General features: G+C 40.7%; 2 protein-coding genes across 3 annotated transcripts in view; one reads left to right on the forward strand and one right to left on the reverse strand.

The window, feature by feature from the left end:
• Positions 1-23,532, forward strand: part of SYN1 (synapsin I) — a 102,514-nt gene that overhangs the window by 35,021 nt on the left and 43,961 nt on the right. The window lies entirely within an intron of this gene.
• TIMP1 (TIMP metallopeptidase inhibitor 1) lies at positions 117-9,435 on the reverse strand. The gene is made up of 6 exons (XM_063294062.1): positions 9,239-9,435; positions 8,434-8,603; positions 4,788-4,885; positions 3,961-4,078; positions 1,582-1,703; positions 117-422 (listed from the first exon to the last, which is right to left on the reverse strand). The coding sequence occupies exons 1-6, from the start codon at positions 9,412-9,414 to the stop codon at positions 213-215; spliced, it is 894 nt and encodes a 297-aa protein (XP_063150132.1). The 5' UTR covers positions 9,415-9,435; the 3' UTR covers positions 117-212.

Below are 23,532 nucleotides of genomic sequence, written 5' to 3' on the forward strand. Positions count from 1 at the left end.
CTAGAAGATTTCCCTTGGCTCAGATTTTCCAGATTTCTTAGAGGAACCACTGTGTCCTACAGTAGAGGGCATTGCTACTGTCTTGCCAGAACCCGTACAGAATTTGAGCAAATGAATTGTTTGGAATTGGCATTTATTTAAAAAGAGACAACTCAGATAGAAACAGAGGGATTAATCAGGGAGAGGAGCACCACTTCAGAGTCCATAAGATGTTACTGCCTCAGGAGGCGAGCCCTGCGAAGTGACCCAGGTCCTTGGGAATTCAGTGACTGCCAGGTACAGAAGTTAGGGCTCTCAGATCGAGACAGGCAAGCTAGGTGTTTGGCCTGGAGACCATCCCATATCCGGGACATGATCCCATCTGTCCACAGGCACTGGTTGTCAGAAGAGATGGAACATGGCATGGAAAGGCAGGGCATGACCTGTTGAAAGAATGGTAGAAGGGCATAAGGACAGTGTGAAGGAGATGTTCCTCTCGAGTATCATGTAATACTCCATTACTATGTCTCTTAATTTCTTAGTTCTACTTTGCCGTAATCTAGGATAAGCAATCAAATGTGATTGGGCCGATAACAAAGTTATTGCAAGTTGGAGATTTATATCTTATCAGAGGGTCCAGAGTTGGAGAATTGGTTCTAATTTTAATAGAATGTATGTTTTGAGCAAGAACTGAAGGACAGATGACATTGGCTGTGTAATTTGTACATTTCTTTACAATCAGCACTCAGGCAGAAGACACTTTAACCCCCTCTTCCCAAGTCACTTCAGCATTATCCATCCCATTATTTCCTGGAGTTGTTCATTCCCACTTACTGTGTGTCTTGGTGGATGCGTGGATGGATAATTGATTGTACATATGACTGGCTGCAACTTTGCACTCTTTTCCTCCCCACTTTTTCTGTTGCAAAGACACCCACTATTAGCCTGCTTTATTCTAGCTTTCCAGGAGACTAGAAGGTTTCGATTCCTTTTGGTTGTGGAGAAGGAAAAAATCCTTCTGTGGATCCAGAATGGAAATTCAGGGTATTGACCTTTTTGTGGGCTGGTTTTTAAAAAAAACCTTCTACCAAGATCTAGGTGAGAGTTATGGTGGGTCTCCTTCCTCTGGAGCAAGCATGGAAGACATGAGTTTTGGAGATCGGTGTCTTATCTTGCAGCCCAGTCATGTGCATAGAAATCTGTGGAATTCTGTACAATCATCTGCGTGGATTGCATCTGTGGACTGACTAGATGAATTATTAGATAAAGCCATAAATAAGGATAGCCTTCACCAGCCTTACGCCCTTCAGATATGTTTGACCTTAACTTGCATAATTTCCAGCTACCATAGCCAATGACCACTGTACCTGGAGGTTTTCAGAATTGTAATCTTACTCATATGGAGGGCATTAGGCAGAGGAAAGTTGGATAATGAGCTAAAATTTCAGCTCTTAGGACAAGAAAGAACACTGTGTGTGTGTGAATGAGTAATGTTTTTTGGCTAGCCTTGCTTCTGCAAATCTGCCTGCAATCATTTGCTCTTTTAACTGCTTCTGCTGTCAACTCCCTAAGACAGAATATCTCCTAGACCCAGACACTCACTGTGCAGTTGCAACCCTTGCTGTAGTCAAGACTTAAGCCTCGTTTCTGTGCAAGAGAAAGCTGAGACCATGGCTGGATGAAGGAGCAGGCTGTGATCATGACGCGATTGCCATCCATCATCCCTGTTGGAGAAGAAGGAGAAAGAGAGAGGAGCTAAAATAAGAATATAAGAATTCTGTCTGGTGCATTAGCCACAGATTTTGCTTTTATAATCAAGCTTGGCTTGCTGAGAATCTTGCAAATGTATCAGTATCGTACATCTTCACCACCATAAGCAGGGCAGTGTATTATTTTCCCCTGCATGGGTGATAATGAAATTATATGTTGCCTCTGTGTTAATGCAAATTCTTTGCCAAAAATGCTAAACTCTGTCTCCTGAATGAGTAACACATGTGGAGTTGTTGGGTTTGTTTGGTTTTTTTTTTGCTTGATTTGGGCTTCTTCCTTTGTTTGGTATTGCATATGACTTAGCTATATGGACAACTGTGTGAAATATTATCTCTCTCTCGCTCATTCCAGATATTATATTAAGGGCTTGTTCTTTGGTATGCCAGAAGCAAAACTGAAGCAAGCAGATTTTAGCTAAACATTGGGAAAAACTGCTTTAACAGTGTGGGCTGTTTGATAGTAGAATGGCTGCCTTGGGAGGGTGTGAACTCCAGTCACTGAAGTGGTTTAACCAAAGACTGGACAGCTACGTTTTAAAGATGCTGTAGCTCTAGTTTGTGTTGCGGATTCTTTGTTAAGCCAGGGAATAGATTAAATCAAGGTTTTTTCCAAGTCTGAGATGATATGACATCTTTTTTCAATTAAATGAAGTTCGATACATGCTGTGAAAGCAAATCCCATACTATTCATATGGGCATATGTGTTTCTGTGCATTTAGCATGGGGTTAAAGTATCTGTGCTGGTAATAATGTTTCATGCTCTGTAACTTAGGCAATTAATTCTGTACTTGAATTTCTCATTCCCAAAAAAACAAACGCCAGACTTCTTTCTTTTCTTTTTTTCCACTTAGAGCAGAAACATATTGTTTGAGTTGTTTGTTATAAGCAGCTTTGAGGCCAGTCTTGGCAGAGCCACTCACTATGGGGTAAAACTGTTCCTGGATTGTGTCATTTCAGACTGCAGGTGGGGGCTTAGTTTTGAATGCTTCGTTAAAAAAAATTCACTGCACACAAAAAGTAGATGTTGGAGAGAAAGCTCTGGCCTGACCTAGCTTTTTCCATGATGTGCTGGTTTTCTAAATGTAAGAGTTGGTTGGTTTTCTTTTGGGGATAACTCTCAAATATGTAGCTTCATAACCTATGCTTGCAGCCCAAATACATTTTCTTGAGGTGATTGCCTAGATTAGGGTGAGGTTATATGACCAAAGTTTTAAATAAACCGTATGAATAAAAACAGTCCATAATATAAATAAAGCTGGCAAGATCAGTACAATGGACAGGACTGAGAAAAGCGCTACAGTTTACTAGGAGCTGTGGAGTTGCTGTAATGTTCTCTGCCTTGGAGACATGCTCTGCGTCATCTTACCAGGTTAGTATTGTGTATGCCAACTGGTAGATTTTTAGACAAAAGCTTTTTCCAGTTCTCTATGGAATATTAAGACTTCGTTTTGCCACTGAACTACAGCCTTCAAAAGATTGGCAAATATTAGGTGCTACCAGAGATGAAACCAACTGGGAATGGCTGGTCCTTTCAGATAGTTTTAAAATGTTTGTGGGGAAAAACTCACAATTCCCTCCTTCCCCTCTTCCTTTTACGCTAGATATGACTGATTTCTTCCGTTTTTCCTCCCATAATTTATGTCCTTCATAAAATTTATAGCCTTGTTCTGAGAAGTTTCTCATCATGCTGAGATCTGTTTTTTATTAAGCATCCAAAACAGATCTCCAGATTTCAATCTCCTTAGCTATAGGATACCTTAGTGATTTTCAAACTATGATCCATGAAGGTGTGTATCACAGATAGTCCCTGGGACAAGTGTAAACACAAACCTGTTTTTTAAAAAACTGGCCCAAACCTTACAAGAGCACCAAATCTCACAGAAGTTTGGTGTTGTCACAATCTTGATAGATCCTTGGTGTTCTTACCTGAGATTTCATAAAAGCTGGAAATACCAAAATCTTATCAGATTTGGCAGTCTTAATGATATTTTACCTATTTCTATTATTAAAAAATTTTTTGGAGCCTAGCGGCTGTTACCAGTGGGATTCATGTGTGTTATGGTTCCTGCATATGCTAGGTTACTGACCTCTAGTTTATGTGTTGATCCTCAAAAATGTACGATGAAGATGTGGTGGTCCATACAAAGAAAAAAAACCTGGGAACTACTTAATTAGTTTTCAGTTGCTCTTGGCACCAGGGCTCACTCCATACCTGCAATGACATACTCTTCCCCTTTGAGCGGGCCCTTGTGTTCATAACCACAGAGGCTTTCCATAGCAGGAGTGTAGAGGAAGCGGACATCTTGCATCTCCTCAGGGCCCTTGTATACCTGCAGAGAGAGAGAAACAGGAAAGTGTGCAGGGATGGGGGAAAGAGGGAGGATTATTCACAGACCAGGAAGGGGCTACTATTAGGAAAGAAGGAAAGTCAAAGCTACTACTGTGATGTGAGGTTTTTGCAGCCCTAACAGAAGCCTCACATTGTATCTGCTGTTCCTAGGCTAGAGTTCAAATCTCAGTTTCAGCATAAGCTGGCTGAACAAATACTTATCAACCAGATTCTCCTTTTCTTAAGGTATGTGAAGACTAATAACATGCTTGATTAATTTAAATTGGATATCCCCCCCCCCATCTTTTTTTGAGACTTAAGGAATTGTGTAGGAATGAGCAATACAATAATCAGGATACATTAAATTAATAATGAAAGATGCAGAGTTTCGGCTAGGGATACCCAATGTATTTTGTTTCATACAACGTTACAGAAATATTTTCCATAGACTTGTGTTTTTCTTGCTGATGGACATGGAATGATAAAAAAGCATCTTCCGTTAATAGTTCCATTTATGGCAGCTTTAGGAGAAGCTATTAGTGGGTCTCTTGGTTTCTTTTAACCATGGAAACTCACTGGGTGATTTTGGGCCAGTCACATTCTCTCACTCAGATTAATTTACCTCACAGTCTTGTTGTGAGGAAAAACATAACAGGAATGTTTTTGAAGAAAAGCAAATACTTAAGAAATAACTAAGAGGAAGTGCTTACCTTGGTTGTTTTGATTTCATGGCGTATCCACCACACAGGTTCTCCCACAGAAATGTTCACATGCTGCTTGCTGACGCCCACAAACTTGCCTCTGATCACTACAAAAAAGAGGTGGCAGGTAACATCTTGCTTTCTTAGATTCCATCATTAAGTACTATTTATTTCTGTTGATTCAGCTGAAGGATTGTTAGTGATCCTTCAAATTCCTTGGACCTCAGATACAAATCCTGACTTGATTTAGTCAGTTTGAAAGCCTTAGAGTTCAGTTTCTGCCTGGTTTCACTGGATCCGACTATAAAATGATACACGGTGTCTGGGTAGGGTCAGTGGTTGTCCTTCAGCTTTTAATTTTGGGTGATTTTGAAATGGTTGGGATTGTGGAGAGCAGGGAAGGAACTCTTATTACGAAATCTCTGAATTCTTTTTTAGAATTTACAGACCGCCACTACACAGATCCTCATACAGTGGGTCTGGAGTTACATTACCACCCATCTTTTAACACCACTGAGAATTAGTCTCTGTGACCATATATTTTCTTCTCAGAAAAAGTGGGAAAAGTACTGTATCTCTGGTCTTCTTCCCCACTGCCTTTCCCAGAATAGACTTTGAATGTCCTATGCTTGTGTGGGGATGGTATAGGATGGTGAAGGGCTTGACTTCAAAGCCAATCTGAACTCTTCTCTGTACTCCACTCAGGGAGCTGGTGCACAAATGCCCTTTCAGTAATTGGTAACAAGAATAACATAGGACATAAAATGGATGAATACACATTTACGTGTACAGTATCTCAGATCTAACAACACGGGCAGGAACTTCTCTGCAACAGCACCTTTTAGCTAAGTTGGTTTGAGCTTTCAGTTACCTGTTGCTGGGTGTATAGTGACAAAGACATGGGCACACCTGCACCAGCCCAGAGAGAATTACAGGAGAGAAAAGATGTGGAGAAGTATTCCGTCTATCCCTCAACCCCACGCCTTTCCTGAAGTTCTTTTCTGTGAATTTTTCTAATTGGAGGAATGCGGAAGAGCAAAATTGTGTTTTTTTTCCCCTTCTCTCAGCTCCTCTAAACTGTGGGTCCCTATGTTTATGTATGCTGTGCAAACAGCACTGTGTTGTGAATTCACAACCAGAAAACCATTAGAGTGTCAGTGCTATATCGTTAAGTGATCTTTGGGAGGGGCCAAAGCTCAGTAGTAAAATACCTGCTTTGTATGCAGAAGATCCCAGGTTTACAACTTGGTTATCTCTAGCTAAAAGAATCAGGTGGCAGGTAATGGGACTAATTTGTGGCTGTGTTTGCACATCATGCTAACCTGTAGCAAATGGTTAGTATGATTACAATCTGAATGCGTTCATTCCCACATAGTGCTTTTTCCATCTCTACTACATGGCAACATATTCCACTCTTACTTATTTAGTTGTAAGGATGTCATAGGGCTGCTGCTTCGGGACACCTGTGAACCTGTGGTTTGTTTTCGATTAGCGTAATCCATATGAAATAGTGGTATGATACTTTCCCTGAAATGACTAGTTCTTAGCTGCAGTGGGACACTGCTTGGGGCATACAGATGATATTTTTAATGGCAAAACGTGCAAATGTAGCCAGAGCTGGACAGAATAGTATGGGGATTTAGTGTGAGCCTGATCTGTAGTAAAACTATAAATCCATGTTATAATTTAATATCAATCTGAACATCTGCAGAAGTTCACTGCGTGGCTCTGAATATCTGTCATCTCAGCCCACCCTCCCTGACAGGTTGTTGTCTGGAAAAATTGGAGGAAGGGAATACTATGTATGCTGCTCTGAGTTTATGTGGGGAAGGCAGGATATGAATCAAGAGACAGATATGTAAAGTGCCAGAGATCACCGGTCCCTGTGCTAAAGGCTTTAAAGAAGACTGAGTTGGTATTGCATTACACAGAGGGGAAATCTTTATGCTCGGAATCTGTCACAAACATTCTCCAGCTGTTTATCTTATTCTTGCCTGAATATTACCTAAAACTCAGCCATTCTTCAAGCAGTGAAAACAAAACCGAAAAATCTTAAAAGGTTTAAAAAAAATGGAGCCAGAAAAGTTGAATAGAAAACACAGTCGTATTTTGTGCATTAGAATCAAACACGCAGATTAAATTTGTCTTGTTTGTTTACTTTGTTTTAAATTGCAGGTGTTGAATTTTCTAGTAACAGATACTGAAAGTTGGTAAATAATGAAGTTCCAGACATGTTGGCTGAGTCCTATGAATAAAAGAATGGCAGCATAGATTGTATTTCAGAGCACTCTCTAGGAACAGTGCTAAACATCTGTGATTAGTATGTGAATAATATTGTAGTGCTTAATAAGATTGCTTAATAAGATTTCAGAGCACTTTAAGGAAGTAAATACATGTATTTAAATATTCCCACACACAGCCAAGAAGGATAAAACCTCAGCATTCTATGATATGTGAACAAGTTTCCATTTAGGCTGCCAACTTACTTAGCAAGGTTGGCAGCAGTCTCCTCTGCCTTTAAAAGCTGCCTGACCTGTACAACCTTGCAAAGGGCAATTTTCTGGTATACATTAAATTATGGGGGAAAATAGCATTTTCCCTATAACATAATTTCTATACTAGGCTGCTATGGAAAATTACAGAAATTCTGCCAGGAGGGGAAAAAAATAAAAATAAAATTAAAAATAAAATTTGGCAATTTTATTTCAGTTGCAGAGGGTTGAGGAGTTGATGGGTGGTACTCTTCTCAGCCTTTACTCTTTGGAAGTGCTCCAGAGTAATATATTCGTGATGGTTCTAAAAGCCCTTCAACCTCCCCCTCCTATAAACCTGAACATTATGGCTACAAATCATGATGGCTACATGTTATTTCCAGCACCAGCGATAGCTTGTTTTTCAGTGCCAGTTGCTGGGAAACAAGCATAAAGGTGCTTGTGGGCTTTTTGGAGGCATCTGCTTAAACACTATAAGGACCAAAATGCTGGCTTTGATCGGCATTGCTGGACGGGTAGTTTATCCAGCAGAGCTCCTTTTCTGTCCTTAGTTTGCTAGAAAACACAAGTGTTTTTAGTAGGAGGAGGAGATGAGATATCAGTTCTGCCAATTGCAATCCTGTCAAAATTTTGTAGTCATCTGTTTTTTGACCCTGTACTGTTTATGGCTTTCTTACAGCTTTATGCCCCCCAGGAACTGTGAGGCACGCCAAGTCCAGCCCCTTGCTGTGCAGAAAATAACTATTTCTCTGATAGGTGGTCATTCAGACAGCTGGAAAAAATTGAGAATGGAAGAGTTTGCTACTTTCCAAGGGAAACTGTTCCACTATCAAGCAGTTTGTGCCATCAGCTCCTTAGGAAGTTATTACTAATGTTTAGTTAGCATAACTTTTCTTGTAATGCGAAACCATGGATTTAATCTACAGGACCCTTCAGGGTGGCTGAAGATTAAAGAACCAAGTTTTTGAGAAAATATTTCTGTATTTGGAAACACAGAGTGATTGTTTACAAGCTTGTAAGTATACAGCAGATCACAGTTAATGAAAGTTAGGAGAGAGGAATATACAGATGGATGAGATACGGCAGAAATGGTATCTTGACAGAGTGAGATAAGAGCGGAGAGAAAGATTGAATTTTGATTATTGTGTGATCCAAAGACTCACCCATGTCAGCATTGCAGTAGGCAGATTGAGGATGTCTAGGGGCACAGGAACAGGCTGCTGTTGGATCTGCCGTCAGACTGAGGAGAAGAACGCTGACAAGGAATCTGCACACTTTAGAATCCATTCTTTTTGCAGAGAGGAGGCAAGGAGAGAAGTGATTCAGATGCAGCCTGCAGGACAGAGACAAAGTGTTACTTCAGGAGAAGAAATTGCAGGAAGTGAAGGGGTGGAAAAAAACATCAGCTATGGGTACCAGTAGAAATTCCTGGACTTGCGGAGCCCTTGGCTTCCCTCTTTACAGCATGGGACAAGATGGGGAATTCCTGGCTGAACAAAGCTCTTTGTGTTCTGATGCATGGGCTGGGCAGACAGGGCAGGATCTAAATTGAGGGTTAGATGACTAAAGAAATGAACCGAGCACGAGGTAAGATTATAGTTTCATTTTGCTCAATTCATTTACAGTGGCCTCTTCATACAGGAACACCCTCCTCCACCACCCCGCCTGGGATATTTACTTGAAAGAGGAAAGCCTTAGCAGAGCTGAGGATGACAGGCCAGGCTCCCCAACTTGGCTGAAGAAGACTTTCTAACTTCAGGGATTTCTGTGTGTCACAGAAAAGAAGGATGAAAGAGAGGGTGGCAGGGCTAAGAGAAGGGGAAGGTCTTCCTGGAAAGGCTCAGAGTTTTACAGGAGGAATTAGCTGAAATCTCAAAAGTGGAGAGGTTACAGAGGGTCCCCCCTGGAGTGGGAAAGAGAATCTGGGGAGGACCGCAAAAGAAGAATGGGAACAGCCTTTCCCCTCACCTTTCTCTCTGCGGCTCTCTAGGCGCCTCCTGCCACTTCAAGGCTGCAGCTCCCAGCCCATCGGATTGGTATTTAAAGCTCACCCCGCTTCCCCCATGACTCCCCCTGCCTTTCCTGTCTTGTCTGCCAAAGAGGCGTGACTGATCCAGCCTGTGGTCTAACGGAGAGCCAACCATGCCAGGGTGGGGTGATCTTTGCCTTTAGAGACAGGGAGGAAGGAGCAGCCTTAGCAATTTCAGAGGAAGAATTTGTCAGGAAGTTTTGGATTACTCAACTGAAGAAGAGTGACGGTGATGATTATTTGGAAGGCTGTCTCTGAAGGGGAGGCAGATGAAAATTCAAAGGGTGTCCATAGGGTGGCACTATAGAACTGGTTCCCTCTGCCAAATGCCTGCCTCGTTGAAGTAGATTGCATGATTCTGGCCTTCCAGCTTGTTACTTCACACTTGTTAGCTGACCACTCTTGCCCTGTTTCTTCCCATTATCTCTCTGTTGATAGCTATGTCCATGTGGTCAAACTGGACCTATTCAGTCAGTGAGAGTGAGTAAGCCAATCTGTGATCTGAGGAAAGGACAAGCTTTTCAGGTAGAATGAATATACTGAAGATACAGTATACTCTTGATGAATTAGAATAGGCTAATTATGCAGATTATGCAATCTTATGAGGGCTCCGAATTTTCCACTTGTTAAATCTTATAAAGCTTGCACCTTCTACCAATGGTGGATTGTTTTAATGAAGATGGCATCTCACCAGCAAAACCTTTTCCTTCATGACAAGTTGTTTCCTCCTCTGTATCATATACCTCTATGTTTATGAGCCTCAGGTTCCTCTCTTGGTGTCATTGTGGTTCGCTCCTGAATTGCAGTGACAAACCACTTGTGAACAGTTTTTCCAAAATGTTGAGTGCTTAAATTTGAAAGGGTTCTAGATTGGGAAAGAAAAAGAATTTGAAAAATGGACAACATGTAGGATGTTCTGTGTTTGCTTAGTTTATAAAAATTTTACTGCAGAGTTAATCTTCAGAAATACTTTGGATTTTATCTATTTTTTACTCTCTTTTTCTGTCTGTTTGAAGTATCTCTCCTGGTGATAAAATGGCATGTGCCCTGCTATCTTATATATGCCTAGTTTAACACTGTTAAAGAAAAAAATGAGCAATATTAGCAAAATTAATATAACGTTTTGGACATCTTAGAAGGTTTGGCTGGCTGCAGCGAGAAGTAGAATGTTATTTTATTTACTAATATATAAATATACACATTAATCTTACTGTCTATTAATCTATACTGTTCCCTCTGGCCATGTCCACTTCCCTTTTGTGGGGACCTGACCACCTGATTTCCTGGCCATTTCATTTTTTAAGTGCTTTCAACAGCACAGCACATACAACTGAATGGAGCTCTCATGAAAAAAAGATTGCCCATCCTGTCCTATTGTGACCTGCCAAGGAGCTTGATAAATCTGTTTTTACTGCTTGCCTGGTGGGCTTCTGGTTCAAATTGGTGGATTAGATGGCTAAGCAAGTTTCTTGAAACAAACATGGGAGGAAAAAATGTCTGAACAATTTTAGTTATTTGTAAACCCCCCTGGGAATCCTCTTGGCCCTCAGAATATGGCACAAGGGCATGCACCCTTGAAGCTATGTTGCTACTTCCTTTTTTAGTTGCTCCTGCGTAGAGTTTGTGGGGCATGCTGAGTGTCCTAAGTGTCAGAACATAACTATTACAATTGTATTCCACTGCATGACTCACAAAAAGAGATTCTAGATCCTTTCTTCGTAACTGGTCAGTAAAAGTCAGCACATGTCTTGCTGCAGAAGCAAAAATCCTGAATGTCATCCAGTCAGACTACTGTCAACACATGGCTACTTCTGCATAAGCAAAAATCCTGAATATCACTCAACCAGACCATAGTCAACATACAGCCAGTTCTGCAGAAGCAAAAATTGTAAACGTTGCTCTTTGTGTGCACGTGTGTGTGTGATAAGGATTACTCAAAATACTAATGCACTCCTTGTTCTTTTCCTTTTGTAAGTTGAGATAGCCAGACATAGCTCCAAATTGGAATTTGTAAAGGAATCATACTAAGGGCCAGGCATCTCACCCAGGATAAAATTGCCAAAAAGGAGAAATTATCTAAACAATGTATCTTGTGTTTATTTTATTTAAAACAATTGAAATGTGCTTTTGCAAAATAACCTGGTCTAAGTACAAGAGATAATGTAAGGCCAGGAGCCAAGCTGGGAGCTACAGTGTTTCAAGTGACAGAGTCAGGATTTTCTGGCGTTTTTTTGGGGGTGTGTGTGTATTTTCTTCATTTTTAAAAACTATGTAAAACCTATCTTAGGATTTATACTATATTTTTTATTGTTTCATACCTGAAAATGTCACCAGTTTTTAGCGACTATGATAAGAGGAGCTCTAAGGGTTATAAAAACATGCGTTGAGGGGACAAATATGGCCCTAGGGCTTAGGTTGTCCACCTCTGATATAAAAGGTAGTGTCACTTTTTCCTACCATTTCATAAATGGTCTCACTGTGCCCTTTCCCAACCTTATTCCAAATTCTGTATAGGTGGTTATATATGCAGTTGTGTATATGTAATACTAAGTTACACATAGTGCATATGGTTTATTTCATGTCATTGTTAATTACTGTGTCATATCCTTTGTTGGAGAGCCAGTTTGGTGTAGGCACCAGGCTAGAAACTGGGCGACCATGAGTTCTAGTCCCACGGTGGGCACAGAGCCAGCTGGGTGACCCTGGGCCAGTCCCTCCCTCTCAGCCCTGGGAAGGAAGCAAGGGCAAACCACTTCTGAAAAACCTTGCCAAGAAAACTGCAGGGACCTTTCCAGGCAGTCTCTGAGAATTGGACATAATTGAATGGGAAAAAACCCCTTGTTGCTGCATATACTCTCTTTTCTGGCACAGATACCATGTATATCTTCTGAACCATGGGGTGAGTATTTCTAATGCAGAATGGTAGCCGTGAGATTATTGACACAAAGTTCTTAGTCAGAAAAAGGCTTTTTTAAAATGAAGAAACCTTCTCAGGCTTCTTGATTCCTCTTGTGTTCTTCCCCCTGGCTCTCAATCTTCAGCAGAAAATTATACATAGATGTTTGGGGTTTTCTCACAAAATGATCTAGAAGCATTCCTTTAACAACAGCTCAGATTTCTGGACTCTGCAGAGGTATGGCTGTGCTCTGCTTGAGAGGCTTTTGTTGCTGAATCCTCAGAAACTGCATGAAATGTTTTCATGTGGAAGAGTAAATGAGAGGTTTAGAAGTGGTATTTATTGAAAAAGAAACACCCAGGGAGAAAAGTGGCTATTGTTGAATCCTTCGAAACTTCTCTGAGTTTTTAAATCACAAAATGAGTTGGAGCTGGGCTTATTTGTTTGGAGGAATGTAGTCCTGTCAGAATCCATGATGTCATTGTCTCGGGTCAAGAAAAATGAATTCTCTGATACTCGGTGATTGCTAGGCGCTGTAGTGTCCAGAAATGTGTAAGGAGGCCATGTGATTTTCCTTTATATCTTCACATGCTGGGACACTGTTCAATCCTTTCATGGGCATTTCTTGTCAGGGATGGCAAAAAAGGGGATCCAATACAGTGTGGCCTACTGAAGGAAGTCTGGGGGAAATGAGAGAGCAAGGAAACATGCCCTTCTGTGCCATGTCCACATGACCCCAAATCTCCGTTTGGCTTCATCATGCTTACCTGGGTTTAAATAGCCAGAATCTGGCCATTCAGGAGCTTCCTGAGTTCCACTCACAGCCATTTTCATGTATACGTTTTATATATATATATATATATATATATATATATATAGAGAGAGAGAGAGAGAGAGAGAGAGAGAGAGAGGGAGAGAGAGAAACAGAAACCTTCATACTATTCCTCCCACTGCAACATGAATATCAAAAAGGGTGTTGTCAGAATTTCGTCACTTAGTTACTAAGTTCTATGCATCAACCAAGACATGAGTATATGGGAGGGGGAAAGTTTCGGGGTACAAGGGTGTAGCAACCATACAAGAACTGATAATCACATACTCTTTGTCAGTCCTTGCATCTGCCAAATAGGAAAACGGGAATGAGCAGCTATGCTAGATTATAAGTGGAGGTGTATGCCAAAGCTTTCCTTTGTTGTAGAATTAAAGAGATGATAGGTTGAACAGTTTTTTACCCATATCTTGGGTTATGGTCAGTGCACAAAGGGCAAGGCCAACAGTTCTCAACCCTTTGTCCTTACTCAAGAAATTATGACTCTTAAAAATCAGGATCTTTGTAACAATGGCCCCTTTTATAAGACAGCTTTGAATAGTACTTTTGTTAACTCTACCATCATCACAGTGTTAGCACAGAATATGCAGCCATCAGTTTATAATGTCTAGCTATGTCTTTGCACTATTATGCATTTCCCCTCTTCTGTTTACTATAGGCTGTAATAATTGTTGCTTGATACATGTGCCCACAAAAGCAAGTGTTCTGCACATTTAAAACATTCTGTTGCTAAGAAGGCAGCGATTTGTGTTTCTGAACTGGCTGCGGAGAATGGAATTCCCTTCATCTACAGCTAGCATGGAAATAGAGGATATTAGCATTCATAAGGTGGTAAAAATGGTTTCCATTGTGAGGTCTTGGAAATAGGGTAGAGCCAAGAAACATGTTTCCCTTCCTTCTCAACCAGCTTAGAGATGAAGCCAAAGAATGGAAACAGGATGGAGAAATCTGTTCTTCATCCAGCTGCCTGCCCACTGACGCACACAAAGTTCTGTGCACTCACCTGTATGGAATTCTTGGGTTACCCACGTCAACTAAGCAATCTGCTGTGCAAGATTGATGGATAGGACAAAGAAATCCATAGGCAGCTATATTTTCTACTGAATCATTTTCCATTGTGTTACATGATAATCAGTTTTTAAGCTATACAGAATTCTTTTGTGGAAGATTAATATTCAGTATATTGTTTCTTTGCCAATCACTTGCCAGGTACGTGATTGTTGTTGCCCGATCCCTGTGACACAGCATCTCCTAGTGGCAAGATGCTTACTGTGCAACCACCTCTTGCTCAGACCTCTTTCTTGTATAGCAGTTACTTGAGCTCATGGTGGGATGAAATTGCACAGTGAGAGGGTGACATAATGGCCACACTGACTCCCTGTTGAAATGTGCCTTAGATCAAATGAAATATTTGGTCCTTCTACTTCAGCATAGAAGAGAGCGTTGAGCTCCAGGTAGATGGAGGCTCTTTTGGTTATGTGTTGTCTTTGGGCTGCTCACATTTTCTTTTTTGTCTTTTGTATTTCTTTTTTAACTTTTTAATTGAAAGCTTTCCAGAGTCACTTGGAGTCAGGCAATCTATGTATAAATAAATAAATAGTATAAATAAATGAGCAAGCAGGCAGTTCTCTAGATTCTCAGGCAGTGGCAATTCCCTCTCTGATGAGATGCAGATGAACCTTGGCATCTCCTGCACTCAAGGAACTAATCGTTCTGGAAGTGCTCCAGAACTGCACTTCCTTGCCTGAATACAAATGGTCTTTTCCTCGCTCCTGCGTATTTCAGGACTTCAAGTCTTAATGATGCATGTCACTTTTGTGCCAAAATTGTTTGACACCTGGTTATGAATGGAAGGTCCATTGTTCTTGAAGGCAGAAGAATGATACATGAATTTTAATTACCTGAACCTCCCTGGCAGCAAGTGGCACACGATACTTTCAGTGGCTTCCCCTTCTCCTTTATGGGGTCATTTGTGATCATAGGCAAAGAAACTTTCCAAGATATTTTTTGTTTTTTTTTTAAAATAAAATTTTATTAAAGCTTACGAATACAAAGATAAAAGACTTATAGAAACTAAGAAAAATTTGAAAAGTAAAAAAAGTAAAAAGTGCAGTCAAGAGAAAAAGAGAAAAAAAAAAAGAAAAAAAGAATAAGAAAAAAAGATATATAAAGAAATGACTCCCCCATCCTCCAGACAAGTATAAACAACTTCAGTAACTTAACACCTTCTCTAGTATTAAAAAAACAACAACCTCTTCTTCCTGTATGTAATCTCTTATCAATAAACAAATTGTAAAAACTCATCTTTCAGTCCATTAGGGCTACCAGAAAAAATAGCATACTGTATATATTTTAACCTTAATCAAATAAATCCATTTTGTATTCCAACTTACTACTTTCTCTAAGAGATAAATCAAAGGAAATCTCTCCTCATATCTTATCTATTATTTATGAACAAATCTTTAAAGCCTTGTCATACAGTCCTGGTTAAAAAAAAAAGTTCCATTAATAGCTACTGGAAACCACAATTTATATATTTTAACCATGGTCGAATAAATCCACTTTACTTTATATTCCTTCCATTTACTTTTAAAAAGCTTTGTCTTTAATCCCTTCAAGTAATGTCCCAGAAGTTGATTTCTTATCATTTTCTCTTTGTGTCTCCTCTCAGGAACTCCTTCACTAGTTTAACATGTCTTTTTTGTAAATGCAAAATGAGAAAGCTTTCCAAAGCTTCTGATTTATTAAAAAAAAGTGTAGAGAGAAAGTAAAAATTCCACAAGCATTATATTATCTCTCTCTCTCTCTCTCTCTCGTATTACGGACATTTGCTGTAATGGTATGTTGTGGACAATCGTATAAGAAGCCACACAGCATTACCTATCTCCGATTCTGGGACAGGATAATTCATATCTTAGTATTATGAATTATCATATAATTACTGAAGTTGACCAAGAGAATAAATCATAATCCAAATTATTATAATTAATATGAAGCATTAATAAAACATCACTATTTTGTTTTACTTCTTGAATCAACTTTGATGACGACATAGACACTTCCATGTAGTTTTCTTTGGCTGTAGTATGGAAGTGATTTGCCATTGCTGCTTCTAGGATGTTTTTTCAACTTCCCAATTTAGCCTACAGACCTAGGATTTTCTAGTAGCCTCCTATCCAAGTATTAATCAGATCCAACAGAGCTTAGTTTTCTCATACCGTAGAATCAGATAATTGTGGATTTGGAAGATACCACAAGGATAATTTAGTCTAACCCTCTGCAATGTGCAGGAAAACCAGTTAAGTCGTCATCCATATGAACTGGCTGTGCAGCATCTTCTTTAAAACCTCTAGAGATGGCAAACCCACAACCTCCTTAGATAGACAGTTTTTCCTTCTGTTTAAACAGAATCTTAGATCTGCAATATATACAGTAGGGAATGCGGTGGTGCTGCGGGTTAAACTGCTGAGCTTGCCGATTGGAAGGTCGGTGGTTCGAATCCGCGTGTCGGGGTGAGCTCCCGTTGCTAGTCCCAGCTCCTGCCAACCTAGCAGTTCGAAAGCATGTAAATGTGAGTAGATTAATAGGTACCGCTTCAGCGGGCAGGTAACGGCGTTCTGTTCCACATGACCACGGAAGTGTCTACGGACAACGCCGGCTCTTCGGCTTTGAAACAGAGATGAACACCGCCCCTTAGAGTCGGACACGACTGGACTTAATGTCAAGGGAAACCTTTACCTTTACATAATAAATATAGAAAAGATGATTGTTTGGATTGTACCATTGGGGAATGGAGACTGGGGATCACATAGATAGGACTCATTCTTCATTTGGAAATTCTGCGAGTCCTTCTCTAAAGTGTATATTTCCAGAAAGGGAAGTACCGCATTTTTGTTTCTGAATGTATTCCAGTGAATGAGAGAGGGGAAGATTTTGAAACTTCTTCTGGTCAATTAAACTGCAAATGCAAATTCCATTGTGAACTTCTTTCCCAATCCAGTTGGGTGATGGATTTATATATGCATTTCAAGAAGTGCTGCTGCAGCATCAGATAATAATAACTATGTTGTGAATTGGTAATTAAAATCTAACGATACAATTTCACAATTTCACCTTTAAGATAGCGCCTTTCACAAATTTATTTATTTATTTATTATTTTCTATCCTACCTTTATTGTTTTTATAAACAAGTCAAGGCGGGGAACATACCTATTACTCCTTCCTCCTCCTATTTTCCCCACAACAGCAACCCTGTGAGGTGAGTTGGGCTGAGAAAGAGTGACTGGCCCAAGGTCACCCAACCAGCTTTCATGCCTCAGGTGGGACTAGAACTCTCAGTCGCCTGGCTTCTAGCCCAGCACCTTAACCACTAGACCAAACTAGTTAACAATTCAGCTGCTGCCTCTGAGGGCACTTCCAAGTGCTACTGTTTCCACTCCCCAATATTTACAAATCATTTTGACATCAACTATGTGTTTTCATTACATGCTTCACACATGTGGCTGTTTTGGTGTTGGGGACAAGCTACTTGGCAATCAAGACATTCTTTCTCATATACATTCCAGGTGAAAGGTATGATGATTGTATAGTATCATGGTTTGCATCTAGATGCTTTTCCCAGCATTGGCCACCCTGTTGGTAGGTTGCTGTGCAGAGCTTTTTCTGCAAAATTCCTTCCCAGCTTGGGGGGTAAAAAACACACCAAAGGAAGACAGAAGTACTAAGAAGTGCCCTTTCTCTATTTTTCCCCTTTACTTCAGCTATATTTTAAATCATCAAGTTTGTGTCTATTGTGCTAACCCTGTGCCTTGAGCCCACAATGAAGGAGAACTTAATTATTAGCATTGTACTGATGATGTTCAATTTTGATGTGGCTATTTAACTAGGTAGCTCAGCATTAGATCACCTACTTTGTATGCAGAATATCCCTGTCCAATTCTTAACATTTCCAGCCAAAAAGGATTGGGTATCAAGTGATGGGAGGTCTCTTTCTCTCTGAGACATTGGAGAATCAGTGCCAATCCTGTCAGAATCCTGCAGTGGGTAATGTAAATAGTTGAACCTGATCTACGGCTCTTGCTGTGTGATTAGAGTCACTATCACTATCATTGCCATTTGATTTTCCATAATGAATGCCCTAAAGTCCTGTGGCCATTCTGCTAAAAACTAGACAAAATGTAAATGAAGATTCCACCACTTGCCTCTATGACAGCCTTTCTCAACCTTTTGACCCCGGAGGAACCCTTGAAATATTTTTCAGGCCTCGGGGAACCCCTGCACATTCAGGCTCAAATATAGGCCAGAAGTTACGAAGTTGTTATATTCGTTTCACGGGTAGGCCTGTGTATAGGCACTAACAGTGTTCTTAAACTAAAAATAAAGAATGAAACATACCTTTTTAATGTGAAGTTGCCAGAATTTGAAATAATTTTAAAATAAATTGTGATCTCCCAGGGAACCCCTAGTGACCTCTCGTGGAACCCTCGGGCTCCACGGAACCCTGGTAGGGAATCCCTGCTCTACAAAATTGTCTCCTCCTCCTCGCCACATTCTTTTTCTGTGACCTCCTGCTTCCGGCCTCACTATTTCACTCTTTCAGCCAATGAAAAAAGAATCAGATTATAAAAAATAAACATATTAAAGAATAAAGTTTGCAGAAAATGAAGGAAGGAAGGAAAGGAAGGAAGGGGAAATGGAGGCAATTTATTCAGATCAGAGTGAAGCCTAGTATTAAGTGTGCCTCTTTGCTTCAGTTATTTCAGTTACTAGCTTCTGAGCTTTCTAGTGGTGGTTTTCAGCCATTTTTAATTGTGCAATATTCAGTACATATCAAGCCTCGTTAATATAACACGGTGGACCCTAGTCCAAGAAATATATGCCATAATACATTTGTGAGTCTTCAGAGTGCTGCAAAGTGCATGAGAAGTGAGGTAAGCGATGAGAGAAACTTTCCATTCACAATTCACCAACATTAACGTTGTGGTATGTACACTCAGGGTGCCCCATGACATACATCCAAGTTGCTTTGTAAGATGAGGAGAAGAAAGCCAGGAAGCTGCAGAGTTTAACTGAGTTCATTGCTTTGCAGGGAAGACAAGGAATAGAATGGCTCAGTGGTGGCTTGGAGGGCAAAGAGAAAATGTTATTTCAGGGGAGGGAGCTGGACATAGGAGAGAGAGTACAATTTTCAGCAGGGATTCTGGGCCCATCAGGGAAAAGACGGCAGGATCGTACATAAGAATTGGATGACAGAAGCAAATGGTTAGAACTACTGGAGGACTAATTTGTTGGGCTTCTTCTGTCAGTTTCAGACTGAAGCTCCTATAGGTAGTCCTTGCTTAACATCCATTCATTTAGTGACAGTTCAGACTTACGACAGTGATGAAAAAACCAATTAATGACTTCTCCTCACAATTATGACCATTGCAGCATCCCAGTGGTTACATGATCACGATTTGGGCGCTTGGCAACCGGTTCACATTTATGACTGTTGCAGCATCCTGTGGTCATGTGATCGCCATTTTCTACCTCCTGGCTGGCTTCTGGCAAGCAAAATCAATGGGGAACTGATTTGCTTAACAACTACATGGTTTGCTTAACACCTGCAGTGATTTGCTTAACAACCGCTGCAAAAAAGGTTATAAAATCAGGTCGGATTTGCTTAGCAACCAAAATTCTGGTTCCAATTGTTGTTAAGTGAGGAGTACCTGTAGTTCACTTGGCTGGTTACATTATCCCTATTTCCCCTCACTTTTTTCTGCCTTGCCAAGGTGTAATAGACACACCTCTGGTTTTAGACTATCCACATTCAAATTATCAAGAAACCAACAGCCATGTTGTATGGATAATAGGTTCTGCACTCAGCTTGGTGGGTCACAAGCAGTTCTGGCTCCCATGAGCAAATTCAGACATTGTCAATTATAGCATTATTATTGAATATTTTAATTGTTTTTTATTTTTGGAACTGAATATTGTGATAAATCATTAAAAAGATGATGATTACATTGCCATCCCTGCCCTTTATCTGACCTCAGTGATGGTGCAAGGTCATGTATCACAGAAAAATATGCAGCTGCTATTGCTTGTCCAGTTTCTTCCTGGCACTGAGTTCATGGCTCATGTAAAGTGTTACATAGTAGCTTTTAAAATTGCACATTAGTATATGACTCAGAAAATTGGATTCTGGTCTTTTCTTCACAATTGGTCATGAAATATAGCTCAGCAAAGCTGAGGAACAACCTAGCACAAGCTGAAGCTATGATTTTGTGCAGGAGAAAATCTTGAAGGCTCTATCAGGATTGTGTCAAACCTTCCAGCCTCACCTTCTTTCTAAGGTTAGCCTGGAACATCCAGTTCAAAGACAAGTGCATAGTTAGGGCTGGGCAGATAGGCTTAACTGACGTGGGTCCTGAAAGAGTAGGTGTTGCAACTGTGAACACTAAGAAACAGGGCAAGACTATTTTCTAACTATGTTAAGGAATGTGGGGTCAACCTGATGGCTTGTATATGATTCCCTCTTTTTCATTTCATTTTCAGACCTCATAAAGTTAATGCTATGCCTACTTTGATGTTTTCTATAATCATAGTTAGCTCCAAATTATAATTCATAATTTTGCTAAGCGAAATACTTTAAGATAGCTTGGTTCTTGTACTGTAGTGCAGATACAGCAGTACAGGAAAAGTGAAATTCATATGCAAAGGGAAGGGAGAAAGAACATAATAATCTCTGTTGAATCTCCTAATTTTAGTTTAGGAGATTGGGTAGGATTACTTTTGTTCACAGATGATTCATTAGGTGGCTATCGGAGACAGCTACAGCAAAGTATGCTTCCTGGGTACACTGCTCTTTGCGCTGGGTGCACATTCTTTACACTGTTAAGACTCTGAAGCCTTCTCAGAATTATGTCCAGACAGGCCTATTTTCACATATTTTGTACTTGAATAATCTGCCGGTGATACCTGCTTATAGTGTAATGGTTATAGCTCACCAAGATTCGTCGGAGAAACTCTATTGTGGATATACTCCAAGACTCCTGCAGAAATGTAATGTCATGAGTAAGGATGGCGAGCAGGGGGCTCCTTTCCAGACTGTTAAGCGCATGCGTAGCACTGAGGAATTGGTGAGCCATTCCAAGAGGCACAGATTGGGACCGCCTTAACCTGCGGAGTTTATATGGCTGGGTTTTTCCCACGCTTGTTCAGTTTGTTAGGATTACTGTTATGTATTAGCAATAAAACATTAGAGAACAGTTCCCTGTCTCAGAGTGTTTCCTGGGAGTCAGGACATGTAATCTATTCTTACAAAGTAACCTTGGCTGCTTCCAAATGAAGCTTTTATTGCACAGTCTCCTGAACTCATTTATGAAATTTTACTGGGGGTTCAAACATCAGTATTTTACATTTACTGGGGGATCCTTCCATGATCTTCCATGACTTCTTAACTGAAAAAGTATGTTAAGGAGGGAAGGATTGCAACACTTTGAAATGCTCTTTAATTCGGTACCTGTCAGGGCAGCCTTGCTCCAAATAACACGCGGACTCACTTAAAGGGTTTAAGGATTTCCGGGTTTATTGAAACAGAATGCATGCGGAGAAAAAGACGGGAATGCGGGTGTGGTATCGGGGTTTCCCGTTTATACCCTGGTGGCAGACCTTGTTCTTCTCCACTCCCTATTGTCCCCCAAGCCAGGTCCGGATGGGTGATTAGCGGTGGTATGGGTCCGACGATGGGCGATTCGGGCGATCTCCGACATTCCCCTTTGTCTCCTTGTCTTCGTCCGGTGCGGGTGCGTCCCCCGGGGTAATGGGTGGGAGTTCTCCCAATCTGTTAATGGTTTCCAGATCCTGTCCTAGGTGCGGTTCATTTGTCCTGTTGATTTATTTATGGGTTTGGGTGCTTAAGGGATGATGTGTGTGTTTAAAGGATAATGGTTATCCCTTCCTCTTTCCTGATGTGCATGTTCCCCGTTGTGATGCACTTATGCCTTGCAACGGGGAACATGACAGTACCACTAGCAAACAGCTATCTATCTGGAAGCAAACTCTGATCACTATGAGGCATCAGAACAGAAGGCAGCTTAAACTATTTTAGTTCTTGCTAAAAACCCTCTCTGAGCTGCAGAGATTAGAAGCATTTCTGTTTGCAATCTCTCCCTTTCCCCATCACAGAATAAAAAAATATCAATTACTCTTTGACACAGACCCAGTACCTTGAAGAACCATGCTAAAAATCTGATTTTTATATGGATGCAGGACTTCATGTCCTTAAAACACCTACATACTAAGTCATAGAATTATAGGGTTGGAAAGGACCTTGGAGGTCTTTTAATCCAACCCCTTGCCCAAGGCAGGAATCCTCATACCAAATGGTTGTCCAATCTTTTCTTGAAAACCTCCAGTGATGGAGTGCCCACAACCGGGTGGCAAGTTGTTCCTCTGCTTAATAGTTCTCACTGTCAGGAAATTCCTCCTTATTTCCGGGTTGGATCTCCCTCTGATGAGCTTCCACCCATTGCTTCTTGTCCTATCCTTAGGTGCTATGGAGAATAAGTCAACACCCTTTCCCTGTGGCAGGCCTTCAAGTATTGGAAGACTGCTATCATGTCTCCCCTCAGTCTTCTTTTCATAAAGCTAAACATACCTATAGGATTTAGCCTTCAGACCCCTTATCATATTTGTTGCTCTTCTCTGCACTCTTTCTAGGGCCTCAGCATCTTTTTTGTATTGTGATGACCAGAACTGAACGCAGTATTCCTATTGTGGCCTCACCAGTGTGGCCTAGAGTGGTACTATCATTTCCCGTGATCTGGATACTATCCCTCTGTTGATGCAGCCCAGGACTGCATTGGCTTTTTAAATCATGCATAGGTTTAAAAAAGAACACTTACGTAGGTGATTTAATTTTGAAGAAAAAATAACTTTCAGAGCACCACTCAATCAGTACATGTTTGATTGGTCCACTATTTGTTTGCACTGAAAATCCTCGCCAGCTGATTCAAAGTCATAGTTATTACAAATCCTGGGAAACTATGAAAAGTTTCTGTGAGCATCCTAAACCAAGCCAAATCCAAAAACGCCAGAGAATTCCTGGAAGCCTGGCACTCAGACCAAGCAGCCATCAACAGACACATAGAGGTAAACAACATCTACATACCATTCAAAAGAGACAATAGAAAAACCAAAAGACCAAAACACCTCCTCGCCAGCAATCAACACTCAGATATGCAAAAATCAACACTAGGATTAACACCAGATTGACAACCAAATAGCACAATACACCCTAATCAAGGAACTATCAACTCAGTCAGTCAACCAAGCAGCAAACAACAGCCCAATCAAAGAACTCCCAAGGAGAGAACGACACCCCCACCAACACAAGCAGGGCAAGCCATGGTATATAAACAGAGAGCAAGGCCCTCTCCCTTTTCGCAGTGAAGATGTCGCCTAGTCTGGCAACGAAATATCTGCAAGAAAACAGCAAGGCTCAGAGAGCACCAAGGACTCCACAA

This window comes from Candoia aspera, chromosome 2 (genome assembly GCF_035149785.1).
Source record: "Candoia aspera isolate rCanAsp1 chromosome 2, rCanAsp1.hap2, whole genome shotgun sequence".
Taxonomy (NCBI): domain Eukaryota; kingdom Metazoa; phylum Chordata; class Lepidosauria; order Squamata; family Boidae; genus Candoia; species Candoia aspera.